Source organism: Sesamum indicum, linkage group LG9, assembly GCF_000512975.1.
Source record: "Sesamum indicum cultivar Zhongzhi No. 13 linkage group LG9, S_indicum_v1.0, whole genome shotgun sequence".
Lineage (NCBI taxonomy): Eukaryota > Viridiplantae > Streptophyta > Magnoliopsida > Lamiales > Pedaliaceae > Sesamum > Sesamum indicum.
The window spans coordinates 8,553,437-8,568,273 of NC_026153.1; the positions used below are offsets into that span (position 1 = coordinate 8,553,437).

Genomic DNA, 14,837 nt, shown 5'->3' on the forward strand with positions numbered 1-14,837 from the left:
TGACGGAGAAAAGCATGCTAATTGATCAATATGCTCATCAGAATGTTTCAACTGCTCAACTATTGATAAAAATAAGACAATAGTACCCCCACATATTACCTTCAACTCTCAAGTCTGTCTATGCTCCGCCTATTTTATATAGGAATAACTAAAAGCATAATGCTTAACCTCATATTCTTCTGTAGTGACTGTGAAGTCTGTTGTTGGCATATTGTTATAACAGAGTACGGACCATTAATTTACTCAAATGCATAAACCAATAACTATTAACTAAATGATAAGTTTGCAAGCAACATCAGAAGCACTTCCATCTTTCTTCACATGCACCACATATCAGATCGATGGAAGCTGTGGCGTCAACTGGCAAATCTGTAACTGCAGTGAGGAATACAAGATACAGTGAGTAGGGATGATTGCGACCACAATAAGCTACTAAATGATCATAAGAATATATCCAAATAGCGGTAGCCTACTAGCTAAAATCTTTGCAGTAGCCAACAGTTAAATAGGTAAAAAACATTTGCATCATCGAGAACAGATGTCTGCTTGGAAGAAACCAACCTTATTTTAGTTGTTTTACTTAATTTTAGCTCTGATATGTTCATCCAATTGCCTTCATTATAGATTTATGAGTTCAAGGGGTGAGAAAACTCAACATTAAGTATGTCAAAGGAAAAGATAATAAGCTCATTTCTTACACTAACAGTGATTGGTGTCACCTCATGAACACACAAGTACACCTAACTATGTATTTTTCTCAGGTACAAAAGTAAGTTCACGGGCATAGAAAAGAAAAAGAGCATACCACTATTATTAGAAAAAACAAAATATATTTCTGCCACTAAAGCCACTCGAGGAGTTGTTTTGCTGAGAAAAATATCCATAGAAGTTAAAAGGCAGTACACTCCTGGCTCCCACAATGATTTTCTCCGACAATAGGCCAACTATAAAAACCTAGTTTACCCCACTAAAAAATAAAAACCACCTACTTTACCATGCCAGGTCAACAGCATATTGAACTTTGGCATCATTTCAAAGAAGTCTTGCTAATGATCATGAAATCTAACTGGAGAGCTTGAAAGCAAAAAAACATTTAGCACTATAACTTAACTAAAGTAGTCATGGTCCAAAAAACATTTAGCAATTCCACAGTGACACTTGAGCTACAAATGAAGAGAGAATGCTAGAGGTAATTTGTAATTCAAAATTTTACAGCATAATACATGACGCAAGCAAAATTATCCAATTAAAATGAATCACTTGAACGTGATGAGAATGTTGTTGTCATGTGTGGAAGTGTTGAGAAATGAGCTTGTTAAATATTCTTTGCCAATCAAATTCCCAGACACTCCACCTATAAGGCACAATTTCATGCCTCCAAGCCAATTGAAGATGCGCATCTTGCCAAGATTTCCATAATGCATTAGCTTTAACCAAGAGGGATACACATAGAAATAGTTACTTGCACACTAGGATATGTTTCTATATAATGGTTTTAAATCATTCAGTAGTATCAACCACACCGAGAAGAAACAATGCTCAGTGAAAGAAATATTTCGTTTAGCATCTCAGAGAAATTTTTCAAAGTTGCACTGAAACCTCTATTAAAAAATATGTCATATGATTTTGATTAACATGTTCTACCCTCCTATTTATCCAATCTCCCTTTCAACTATATTACTATATATTTGAACCCAAAAGCCCCAACCATTTTGAATTACTCATTACTACATCTATGTCGCTATTTAATCATATCAATCAGTTTGAGATGCCATTCATCATGTTTCATACAAGCAACTAACAGAGCCTAACCTTTGATCGCAAATCAGATCTCCACCTTCTATGACACAGACAATTAGGGTTTTTAGTTCTGCTTTGACTTAACTTCTTGCTGGCTTAGTTTTTGGATCTTTTGTTACTATAAGTTTGTTAGGTATTAAATCTGCTTATATTAATTTGTTTTGAAAAATTATGATGCAATACGTACAAGGTTGACAGGTGAATGCAGTGATAGAATAAGAGTATGGTATTTAATTAATAATCATGATTGCAAGAATACCAAAGTAGATCTATATTTCATTTCAAATGTTTACATGAAGGGATTCTATGTCAACTCCCTCAAAAATGAGGCAGGAGATAAATGACTAAAATTGATGGCCAAAGCATTATCTAGTTAGTAGATGCATGCATTCAATCTGAGCACAAGCACACTGAGCTAATTAAAGTGTACCTGATATAGTATCATCTAATTGCTGCTGGTTAATTTCCTTGCTTGTTGAAATTCCAACCTAAATATAAAAGTAGCAATGTTTTGTTATATACAAAGCGGGAATTGCTTTCCCGATGTTGTAGGTGGTTGAAAACAACATACCACAAAAACAAGGTGCACGTCCTCTCTTGCAGCATTAACATAGTCCAACATATCTACTAACTTGCGAGAATTCCTTGAAATGCCTAGAATCATGATTGCAGGAACTTTAATCATATGCTGGTACTTGCATGCAATGGAATGAATAATTCAATTACTTCAAAAGCACACCTATTATACGAGAATTGGCAGGTAAATGTCGAGTGACGGGTTCCTGAATAACACTCATCAAAGTTTCATTCGTGTCATTTGTACGTATGCGAGACTTCTGGAGTAACTCCACTACATCAATTCCATAAACCAAGCTCATGTGAAGGACTATTTAACCAATAAAGGAGAAAACAAAGAGGAAATGAACTAACATTTTCATGATTTTTAATAAATAGTGAAGAAAAATCAACAATTAGAGAGAGAGAAAAAATAAATAAATAGATAAGATACATAGTATGATAAGATTATGTCACTATGTTGGCTCACACATTAGTATGATAAGATTATGTCACTATGTTGACTCACACATGAGGCCACTAAAGCGAGGCAACGTTCTTGGAATTCGAACGTGTGGTTTAACTTCAAATAGCGCTCCATCTGCAATTTTCACATAAATAGCCCCTATCAAGCCATACTTGTTAAGTGGGCTATCTAGAATTGCTTTTAGAGCCTGCATATCAGATTTGGAATGAATTAATCTTATAATAATTATAGGAGGAAAAAGATAAAAAAATATAATATATATATAACACTATTGCCATGATCTTGAATAATTCGACAGTTGCTCTATTTTTCTACTATATAGCATTAGTTTAATTGACACAACTTCAGCACTCCCCACTCCCCAGTACTGCAAAAATAACTTTTCTGGTAGTATCTCTAAAGTGCACTATTTAACCCTTTTTCAAATTGTTTAAAGAGAATCACTGTTGTATCTGCAGGTCTCCAGTCAAGCTTGTTATAATATTGATTGATAAGCCAACTAGATCTTTCCCACATCTCCATACTCAAAATATAACACCAAGCTACCAACGAGAAAGTAACCCTGCCAAAATATGAATGGCAGATAAAGATAACAGGTTTAGAAAAGTTCTAATAGAAAACAAAAACTTGGTCATTGTGCATCTCATTAAATAGAAAAGAGAGAAAGACAAACCACGTGTGCAATCTGAGACATGTAATCATTGGGATTTTTATTCTGTCGTAGAAGAGCTTCTTCATCGTCAATCCCATTCGCAACTACCCACCTCTTCAATAATATAGAAATTCAGGGCAATTTCATATTTAAGAAGCTGATATATTAAACAATCAAATATTTTAGTAAAATAACAAAAATACCTTTTTAATGAAAGCTTTTCTGATGGCAGCATTGTCAAGGATGAAGGAAATCCTGGGTTTCTGATTATGGGACTCAACAAGGGCTTGACGTGTGAGGTGCTCTCTCACTTCTTCATGTGAAGTTTCTTCTATTTTTCTTTTCTTGGCGAGATGAGATGAACCAGCCCTTAAACCCTCCATCTTTCTCAACTCTCTGCTGCCGCCAAGATGTGGACTTCTTCTCAACCTGAAAGCATTTAATGATTGGAAGTGAGATGAAAAAACAGAAGCTGGAAACTATTTTGCAGTTAAAAAGTGAAAAGAGAGTTTCAGGGTAGCAATTCAGAGGAGAAATTATTTAAAAAATGTTAAAAAAAAAAATTGCAGAATTGGGGTGAATTTCAATTTGTTATAGATATGGGCAGCACCGTGTTCTCAAAACACGGTGCTAGGGGTGGCAATGAGTCGAGCTCGACCATTTTTGTCGAGCTCGAGCTGTCAATGTGCCCCTGAATCCGATTCACTTGATCAATGTGCCCCTGAATCCGATTCACTTGATCAATGTGCCCCTGAATCCGATTATCCAGGATAAGGGAGACTAATAACTCCTCAACGTCCTTCTCTGGCACATTAAGCTCCTGCAAGTTGCAAATGCCATTAGTATGATAATAGATCTTTACTCTTACATATAAACTGCTACAACAGTCATGAACTGAGGCACAAAGGGTTACTACGTTAACTCTCGATTTTCTCTTTTTGGGGGGTTACTTTAGGTAACACATCTTCGGGCCCTCAAATGAAACTCAGAAGTCAGAAGGGTACAATCTTTACCAGACCACCACAACTTTCATCCTTTCTTCAACTAGTTTTGGTTATAGAAAACAGAAGATACTAAAAACACACCCAAACCCAAGAAAAAGAAGAAGAATACCTGGAAGCCGTACTCGTTGCCGTACTCGTCGTCGTCCTCGTTGCCGTCCTTGTTGCCGTGAATTTGGGGCTAGGGTTCTAAGAGTTGGGTTTGGGGAAGAAACGAGAGAGGAGAATGGAGATAGAAAGAGAAAGAAAAAGGAAGAAGAAACGAAAAAGAGATCGGTTTTTTATTTTAGTTGTATTATTATTATTATTATTATTATTATTATTATTATTATTATTATTATTATTACTATTATTTTAAATCATAGGATGGAATCATCAAATTTTTGCATATATATGGTTGAAATTAATATATATTCACAATTTACAAAATTTATATATTTATAAATGTTAGTATAACATTGATGTAGCTATCATCTTATATTGTTGAACAACATGGATTAGTCGAGTCATCAAAATTCAGATCAAATCATTAGATATGATCAAACTTACAGAAAAATGCATTTGGTAAGTTTTAGACTTATTAGATATACGGATGTCGAGATATCGTACTCGAAACATAAGATAATCATTCAATACGATGTATTGTTGAATCAAGCCATATGATTTTAAATGATATCGTCTTATATGATCTAATGTACACAATCGTGTATATACTTAAAATTTCATAAGAATCGGATGCTCGAATTTTAAGATATTGTAATTATTGATTAAACTTTTTAATTTTATTATATATATATATATAATAAAATAATAATTAGAATTCTTCAATCATCATCATCATCATCATAATCATCATCATTATTATTATTATTGTTATTATTATTATTATTATTAGATTAATTTATAGAAATTACTAAATTTTAACATAAATTTATAAATAATAAAAAATCATAAATGAATTACTTGTCAATTTCATCATCATCATCATCATAATCATCATCATTATTTATTATTATTGTTATTATTATTATTATTATTATTATTATTATTATTAGATTAATTTATAGGAATTACTAAATTTTAACATAAATATATAAATAATAAAAAATCATAAATGAATTACTTGTCAATTTAAAAAAAGTATAATGTAATACAAAAATATATTAAAATATAACATAAAATTTATATATATCATATTAAGTAATAATTTTAATTACATAAAATATTATAACTTACTAAGTTGTTGATTAAATTTATTTTTATATAAAGATTAAATGTATATATATAAAAGTACCATAAAATATTATCCAAAATAAAATTGATTAATAATTATAATATATGGTCAATTTTGATTGTAAAATTGATCAAATATTAAATATAAAATAAATATATAAAAAATTTAAAAATAAAAAAGGCTCCCGAGCCAAAAACAATTGAGCTCGAGCTCGAGCTGGCTCGACTCGTGCTCGAATTTTTCGAGCTCGAGTCGAGCTCAAAATCGAGCCAACTCGACTCATTTGCCACCCTACATGGTGCTGACCATCTTTTAAAAAAATAATTTAAATTTCATGTCACCGTGATCATAGATTGTGGTGACACTTTTGTAATTTAAAAAAACAAATAAGCTAAGAACCGCGATTTGAAATCACAGTTCTTAACAGAAATAAAAATAAAATGTGGTCAAAGCAGGAAAAAATCAAAAATTTAGATCTCGGTTAATCGTTGATGAAAATGAGGCAAATTTGGTCTTGTTGGAATCGTCTGAATGAGAGGATTCGACGCCGGTGGTCCCAAGCGATTCATCCTAACCTGCGAACAAATGACGGCAAACAACTACAGCGCGAATGTTCACGACGGAAAAGCTCCAAATTTTTCGATCTCAACAAATACTTGATGAAATTGAGCAAGGCTAGTCTCGTTGGAATTGTCTGGACGAAGGGATTCGAACGATGGTACTCCCAGGCCATGATTCATCCTAAAGGTGGGGAAACGACGGCAAATAGCTTCAAAGCGAATGTTTTCGGTGGAAAAATCTTCAAATTTTCAGATCTCAACAAATACTTGATAAAAATTGTGCAAGGCTGGTCTTGTTAGAACCCTTAGGCCGAGGCAAGTCCAGTAGTGGTGGTCCGCAATCGTGGGTCGCTCCAGTGGCGGCGAATCGACGACGGAAAGGTGCGGTGGTCGTGTTAAAAGCCCATTGTCTACAGTTGATAAAATTTGAAATTGTTTGAGGAAAAATATTTGTCTCATCAAGGAGAGTCGAACGGTATGTTTGGCGGCCGACAACTCGCCGTGATGGCGCCGGAATTTTAAAGAGAAGGTGGCGGCGATTTTGAGGGCTACACAACAGTTGTTTTTTTTTTTAAATTACAAAAGTGTGATTTCAGTTATCTATAATAAATTAAAATTCACCCTAATTTTGAAAAAAAGATTCACATTTTTTAAATAATTTCTCCCAATTCGGACTATGTATTGCTAGAGAAGTAATTAAACAGAGAGAGTTCCAACAAGTATTCCTTTGGTAGAAATCAAAGGTTCGAATTCTTTTTTAGGAATTCAAAGATGGATTTTAGATCAAAAGGTAATAAAAACAAAAAAGCAGCATTTGCGGAACCTAAGAATAAAGAGTCCAACATCGAAAAATGTTAGAAAAAGAGAGAAGATAACAAAAATACAAAGTGCTTAGAGAAGAGGTTTAAGAAACTCACTCATACTTGAGAGGTAGCCATCTAGAGTGGGGTCGAGCTAGCTGGTGTCGGAACCCTCTACAATGCCCTTCAGCTTTTAGACTTGTGAGGTACAATGATCAAAGCCTTGCAACAGGTAGTCGATAGATTTGATCTCGACAGCGACCTAAAATGCAGAGGACTTCGAGAAGTCTCTGGCACCCTGTATTCGAGTATCCGATAGAAGTTTCTTGTGATCGTTGGATGCCAGATATCTATCGTGACCCTGGTTGCGAGCAACTTCCAGTTGGTGCTTGTGATCTTCTGAAGTGAGGTACTCCTCGCGACCTTCAGCTCGGCTTTCCTTCAACCCCTCTTCTCGGCCAGGCATGTGACCTGCAGAGAAGCCTTCAACCTTAGTCGATTCTTCAGCAACAGTGATTGCAAATTGGAATTTTAGTGCTTGTGCTCGTAGTTGTGCCTCGAGTTCAGCCATCTCTTTTTCATAGGTCGCTAACTCGGCTCTCTCCTCTTCAAGTAGCTTCTTAGTGGCAAGCTTCTTGTGTCGCCAGTATGTACACTTCAATGACAATTGATGGCTGAAAGCAGAAGCCTACATGCATCCGGTAGGAAAATTTAGTTTGTCGATCAATAAAGGACAGTACACGACCTATGTTTATAAAAAAGGTTACTTGAGATATGGAATGAGCCAGGTTTTGCTCGACTCATATATGCGACAGAGGTGTCAGGAGAGCCTAGTCTCGAGGCTGAAGTGTGGACTTATATAATTCCCACGAATCGTGGCCTGTGTGGGTCTTCAACATGGAGCTCTAAGTATTAGATAGCCCATTCGGTTATCATTTTCTCACCCTCCATCTCAGCAGATCTATAGGAGGGAGATCGAAATTCTACATGGGTTTCCTTTTACCATGCAACGAACTCGTTGACTACCTTCAAATTACAGTATCGAACTTGAGCTCGACCAGATTACAGAATTGAGCTCGAGCTCGACTCCTTGCCACCCCTAGCATCGTGTTTTGACAACACATTACTGCCCATATCTATAACAAATTGAAAATCACCCCAATTTTGAATTTTTTTTTTATATTTTTGAAATAATTTCTCCTCCGAATTGCTACTCTGAAACTCTCTTTTTCACTTTTTAACTGCAAAATAAATTCCAGGTTTTGTTTTTTCATCTCACTTCCAATCATTATTTTAGGTTGAGAAGAAGTCCACATTTTAGCCGCAATAGAGAGTTGAGAAGGATGAAGAGTTTAAGAGCTTGTTCATCTCGCCTGTGTGTAGCAAAGAAGATAAAAATAGAAGAAACTTCACATGAAGAAGTGAGGGAGCACCTCACACGTCAAACCCTTGTTGAGTTCCATAATCAGAAACCCAGGATTTCCTTCATCCTTGACAATGCTGCCATCATAAAAGCTTTTATTAAAAAGGTATTTTTGTTATTTTACTAAAATATTTGATTGTTTAATATATCAACTTCTTAAATATGAAATTGCCCTGAATTTCTATATTATTGAAGAGGTGGGTAGTTGCAAATGGGATTGATGATGAAGAAGCTCTTCTACGAAAGAATAAAAATCCCAATGGTTACATGTCTCAGATCGCACACGTGGTTTGTGTCTTTCTCTCTTTTCTATTTAATGAGATGCACAATGACCAAATTTTTGTTTTCTATTAGAACTTTTCTAAATTTGTTATCTTTATCTGCCATTCATATTCTGGCAGGGTTACTTTCTCGTTGGTAACTTGGTGTTATATTTTGAGAATGCAGATGTGGGAAAGATCTAGTTGGCTTATAAATCAATATTATAACAAGCTTGACTGGAGACCTGCAGATACAACAGTAATTCTCTTTAAACAACTTGAAAAAAGGACTAAATAGTGCACTTTAGAGATACTACCATAAAAGTTATTTTTGTAGTACTGGGGAGTGGGGAGTCTGAAGTTGTGTCAATTAAACTAATGCTATATAGTAGAAAAGTAGAGCAACTGTCGAATTATTCAAGATCATGGCAATAGTGTTATATATATTATCTTTTTCCTCCTATAATTATTATAAGATTAATTCATTCCAAATCTGATATGTAAGCTCTAAAAGCAATTCTAGATAGCCCATTTAACAAGTATGCTTGATAGGGGCTATTTATGTGAAAATGCAGATGGAGCTCTATTTGAAGTTAAACCACAAGTTCGAATTCCAAGAACGTTACCTTACTTTAGTGGCCTCATGTGTGAGTCAACCTAGTGACATAAGCTTATCAGACTATGAATTTAATCTATTTATTTATTTTTTCTCTCTCTCTAATTGTTTGATTTTTCTTCACTGTTTATGAAAAATCATGAAATGTTAATTCATTTCCTCTTTGTTTTCTCCTTGATTGGTTAAATAGTCCTTCGCATGAGCTTGGTTTATGGAATTGATGTAGTAGAGTTACTCCAGAAGTCTCGTATACGTACAAATGACATGAAAGAAACATTGATGAATGTCATTTATGAACCCATCACTCGACATTTACCTGCCAATTCTCGTATAATAGGTTGTGCTTTTGAAGTAATTGGGTTATTCATTCCATTGCGTGCAATTACCAGCATATGATTAAAGTTCCTGCAATTGTGATTCTAGGCATTTCAAGGAATTCTCGCAAGTTAGTAGATATGTAGGACTATGTTAATACTGGAAGAGAGGACGTCCACCATGTTTTTGTGGTATGTTGTTTTCAACCACCTACAACATCGAGAAAGCAATTCCTGCTTTGTATATAACGACACATTACTACTTTTATGTTTAGGTTGGAATTTCAACAAACGAGGAAACTAACCAGCAGCAATTATATGATACTACATCAGGTACACATTAATTAGCTCAGTGTGCTTGTGCTCAAATTGAATGCATGCATCTGCTAACTAGATAATGCTTTGGCCATCAGTTTTAGTCATTTATCTCCTGCCTTATTCTTTAGGGAGTTAACATAGAATCCTGTCATGTAAATATTTAAAATGAAAGGTAGATCTACTTTCGTATTCTTGCAATCATGATTATTAAGTAAATACCACACTCTCATTCTATCACTACGTTGACCTATCAACCTTGTACATATTGCATCATAATTTTTCAAAACGTATTAATATAAGCAGATTTAATACCTAACAAACTTATAGTAACAAAAGATCCAAAAACTAATTAAATTTTAGCAAGCAAGAAGTTAAGTTTAATCATGTACCATAGTCGCTTTTTTAAATACAACAGATAATCTTATCTGCATCACAGCAGAACTAAAAATCCTAATTGTTTGTGTCATAGAAAGTGGAGATCTTATTTGCAATCAAAGGTTAGGCTCTGTTAGTTACTTGTATGAAACATGATGAATGGCATCTCAAACTGATTGATATGATTAAATAGTGACATAGATATAGTAATGAGTAATTGAAAATGGTTGGGGCTTTTGGGTTCAAATATATAGTTGAAAGGGAGATTGGATAAGTAGGAGGGCAAAACATGTTAATCAAAATTATATGACACGTTTTTTAATAGCGGTTTCAGTGCAACTTAGAAGAATTTCTCTGAGGTGCTAAAAGAAATATTTCTTTCACTGAGCATTGTTTCTTCTCGGTGTGGTTGATACTACAGAATGATTTAAAACCATTACATAGAAACATATCCTAGTGTGCGAGTAAATAATTCCATGCGTATCCCTCTTGGTTAAAAGCTAATGCATTGTGGAAATCTTGACAAGATGCGCATCTTCAAATTGGCTTTGGAGGCACGAAAAACATGCCTTATAGGTGGAGTGTCTAGGAATTTGATTGGCGAAGAATATTTAACAAGCTCATTTCTCAGCACTTCCACACATGACGAAAACATTCTTATCACATTCAAGTGATTCATTTTAATTGGATTTGCTTGCTCAATGTATTATACTGGAAAATTTTGAATTACAAATTACCTTTAGCATTCTCTCTTTATTTGTAGCTCAAGTGTCACTGCGGAGTTGTTGAATGTTTATAGACCATGACTACTTTAGTTAAGCTATTGTGCTAAATATTGTTTTGCTTTCAAGCTCTCCAATTAGATTTCGTGATCATTAACAAGACCCAAATTATACTCCTCCATTGTGGTTTTTCAAATTTCTTGCACTATCATTAGATTCTTCCTGGAGAAAATCTTGAGTACCTTCTTTCTTCACATACAGTGATAGCTCCTTTTAACTTCTTTCAAATCCTTTCCTTTGGAAATGACTATCAATCTTGTTATCCTAGGTTCCTAGTGCTTATTTTAACTTTTAAACAATGTAAAGCTTTAGACAATAGACTTTCTCGTCTTTGTCCACAATTTGTGGTTGTCGCTACTTGGGTCGGGCAATTTAATATTGTCTTCATCTCACTAACTACTCAAAACTGGATTTATCCTTTTCCAACTAAATGTTCTTCTAATTGTGAATGCAACCACTTCTTTATTGGTCCTTAATGGTAGGAGATCTACCGGGGTGGTAGTGGTGGTTGGTTTGCAACAGTTCAATCCTTTAAACTAAGTCTTATGTGAGAATATCTGATGAATGTTGTGTTCTTTCTTTTGTTTTTGCATCAACTCTTCTCCAAATTCCTAAAGGAATCCGTTGAAGTGTTGATTTCATACTCATTGTTTCATAACACTTTACAATTCATACTTACATGTTTCTTCTCTCTCAAATAGGAACTTGAGTATAAACAACTCAGCTGATCATAAACAATTTAACAGTTTTCAAAATGTATTGAAATATTTATGAAGACTTCCATCTGTCTTAATGCATTTTTCAGTTCTTAATAAGATCACTTCTCTATTTTTCATATTTATCCAAGCTTTGATCTCCCATTGCTCTGTTATGTTGAGATAATTCCTTTATTCTTGCCTCTTAACAAATCCATTACGCCATGATTAAAACCAGTTGACTCTAGCAACATCCCTCTTTTATACAAGGGTAAATTATAATGACGCTCATTTAACTTTGGTGCATATACATGACACCCCCTGCCCTTTGCAAAATTACAGCTATACACCCCCTTAAGGAGTGTTAGTGTAATATATTTCTTGGGTATTTGTGTAAGCTTTTGCCTTTGAATAGGGAGTGTAATGTAATTATAAATGCCCAGTTTAATGTGCAGATGAATGATAAGGAATTTGCTAACATTCCGACCCAATCTTAACCCTTGTTGGTAGTGATGTGATTGCCGCAAATTTGCTTCAATTGCTGGAACTCTTCATCTCCAGCAACTCTTACTTGTTTATGTCTTGAACCATTTTCGCCGAATTTGTGTGTCACTGTCACTACCAAAAAAGCTATATTTCCTTTCTTTATTTAGCTAGGGAGTTCGTGTTCATATTGTCAATTAAATAATAAAATAAGAGTCAAGTTATTTTTTTGTTTGAATGGGATCAGGTCGTGAGAGGACTTTCAAAGAATATTGCAGCAAAATATTTCTAAGAATTTTTTCTATATATCTTCATCTAGGGTGTTCATCCTTTTATAGACAATAAAGATGTAAGACCTGTGTGTTAGCCATGTTATATTAAAATTTCCTAATTAAATCTTATTGGTGGATGCGTGTCAGCTTAATTCGTTTGGCTAAGAATGTTTAATTATGACGGCGCATTTCTTAAGCGTTCCATGCATGATGACATCCTCCACATCATACTCAAATAACCCATTTTGATTGGATAATTTTGGTTGCAATATCTATTAAATCCTCTATTTTGAATTGCAAATTATCCTAACAGGAAAAAGGGAGGTGTAGCTTCTCTATCCCCATGAAGTAGTAAGCAGAAAGTTATTGGGTGTTCAACAATACCCTAATGTTTCTTATGTAGCAGATAAGAGATTTTAGTCCTCTCTCTATGTAGAAGTAACTTTACATATTCTTTCCCCTGGATTCATCATAACAACTAAAATAAGGTTGGTTTCTTTCAAGCAGAACATCTATTCTTGATGATGCAATGTTTTTTACCTATTTAACTGCTGGCTACTTCGAAGATTTTAGCTAGTAGGCTACCGCTATTTGGATATATTCTTATGATCATTTAGTAGCTTATTGTGGTCGCAATCATCCCTACTCACCATATCTTGTATTCCTCACTGCAGTTACAGATTTGCCAATTGACACCACAACTTCCATCGATCTGATATGTGGTGCATGTGAAGAAAGATGGAAGTGCTTCTGATGTTGCTCGCAATTATCATTTAGTTAATAGTTATTGGTTTATGCATTTGAGTACATTAATGGTCCGTACTCTGTTATAACAATATGCCAACAACAGACTTCAAAGTCACTGCAGAAGAATATGAGGTTAAGCATTATGTTTTTAGTTATTCCTATATAAAATAGGTGGAGCATAGACAGACTTGAGAGTTGAAGGTAATATGTGGGGTTACTATTGTCTTATTTTTATCAATAGTTGAGCAGTTGAAACATTCTGAAGAGCATATTGATCAATTAGCATGCGCTTCTCTGTCAGACCTTGTGCTCTTGATAGTTGGCTTACCTAGCCTCTTCACTAGAAATCTATAACATAGTTCCCCATCTAAAGCTGACTATCCAAGATATCCTCGATAATCAGTAATGGTCTTTTAGGTACCTAGTCAATATTTTTCTCATTTAAGTTATTTGATGAAATTTTAAAACAACATTCACATAGAACACCACAAGTCATATATGTGGGATAACTGCTCTACAGCAAAATAAAACAACTGAAATAGAGCAAGGAAACAATATTTATGTTCCAGCATCAAGATAGACAAACCATGGGCATTAGCACTACTTGTAGAATAGAATTGATTAACACCACACGGCCGATTCGAGAAGTTTCTTAGTAGCCCATCCATTAAGCTTCTGCCAGAAATTGTCCTTAATACCTTTGAAGACCTCATTATTTGACCTACCTACTATCGAGGGAAGTCCTAGATACTTTTCATGTTTTACTTTGACTGCCACTCCAAGAATTGTACCTAACTCCTCTCTTTGGGTGCTAAGGATATTTCCGGTAAGGACTAAAGTAGATTTCTCCAGATTGATTTTAAGTCCAAAAGCTACTTAAAAATTTGCAAAATATTCTTGATAACAAATATGGCCTTGTGAGAAGCCTCGCAAAAAAATCAACGTGTCATCTGCAAATAGGAGGTGGGAAACTCGCGGGGCTTGCAACGAAATGGGGACTCCATCAATACCGCCTTTGATTTTTGCTTGCTGAATAAGGTGCTGAAGGCCTTTGCACATAACAAAAAAAGATACGGTGACCAAGGATCACCCTGGCGGATGCCCCATTCAGAGCAAAGGAAACCAAATTGATCATTATTCAAAAGAAAAAAAAAAAGAAACTGTGGTGACACACATCACGATTAAATAGACAAATGTCGAATGAAAGTAATTAAACAACTCATAATAAATGCAAATTGGGAAGCAAAAATGACAGAATCAAGAAACGGTATAATCTTATTCACCTGAACTTTAGATATTAGCTTATAGATCACATTACCAAACTAATTGGTTTAAATTGGGTTACATTCTCAAGGTTAGGGCATTTAGGTAGAACCACGATATGAGTAAGTTAAGTAAATGATCCAAAAATCAATTATGAAGAACATCCAATGTGCAATTAGAAACCGATAGACCAACAATAT

At 34.6% G+C, this 14,837-nt stretch overlaps 1 protein-coding gene and 1 long non-coding RNA gene across 3 annotated transcripts; both read right to left on the reverse strand.

Moving 5' to 3' along the window:
- On the reverse strand, nucleotides 1–3,843 carry LOC105171118 (ribosomal RNA small subunit methyltransferase NEP1). The gene is made up of 7 exons (XM_011092141.2): nucleotides 3,698–3,843; nucleotides 3,516–3,608; nucleotides 2,885–3,029; nucleotides 2,540–2,650; nucleotides 2,372–2,454; nucleotides 2,231–2,288; nucleotides 1–375 (listed from the first exon to the last, which is right to left on the reverse strand). The coding sequence occupies exons 2-7, from the start codon at nucleotides 3,534–3,536 to the stop codon at nucleotides 296–298; spliced, it is 498 nt and encodes a 165-aa protein (XP_011090443.1). The 5' UTR covers nucleotides 3,537–3,608; nucleotides 3,698–3,843; the 3' UTR covers nucleotides 1–295.
- LOC110012624 lies at nucleotides 3,850–4,759 on the reverse strand. 2 transcript variants are annotated; one of them, XR_002287850.1, is made up of 3 exons: nucleotides 4,608–4,759; nucleotides 4,105–4,314; nucleotides 3,850–3,923 (listed from the first exon to the last, which is right to left on the reverse strand). It is a non-coding gene; the product is annotated as an uncharacterized LOC110012624 (long non-coding RNA). The 2 variants fall into 2 exon arrangements; XR_002287849.1 differs by lacking the exon at nucleotides 3,850–3,923 and having other exon boundaries at nucleotides 4,058–4,314.

Excerpts from the sequence above, each read along its gene's own strand:
- LOC105171118 (XM_011092141.2), bottom strand. The coding sequence starts at position 3,536 with ATGTCTCAGATTGCACACGTG. Across the intron at positions 2,289-2,371 it reads ACGTGCACCTTGTTTTTGTG|GTTGGAATTTCAACAAGCAA; the intron begins GTATGTTGTTTT and ends TTTTATATTTAG. Across the intron at positions 376-2,230 it reads ATTAGATGATACTATATCAG|TTACAGATTTGCCAGTTGAC; the intron begins GTACACTTTAAT and ends TCCTCACTGCAG.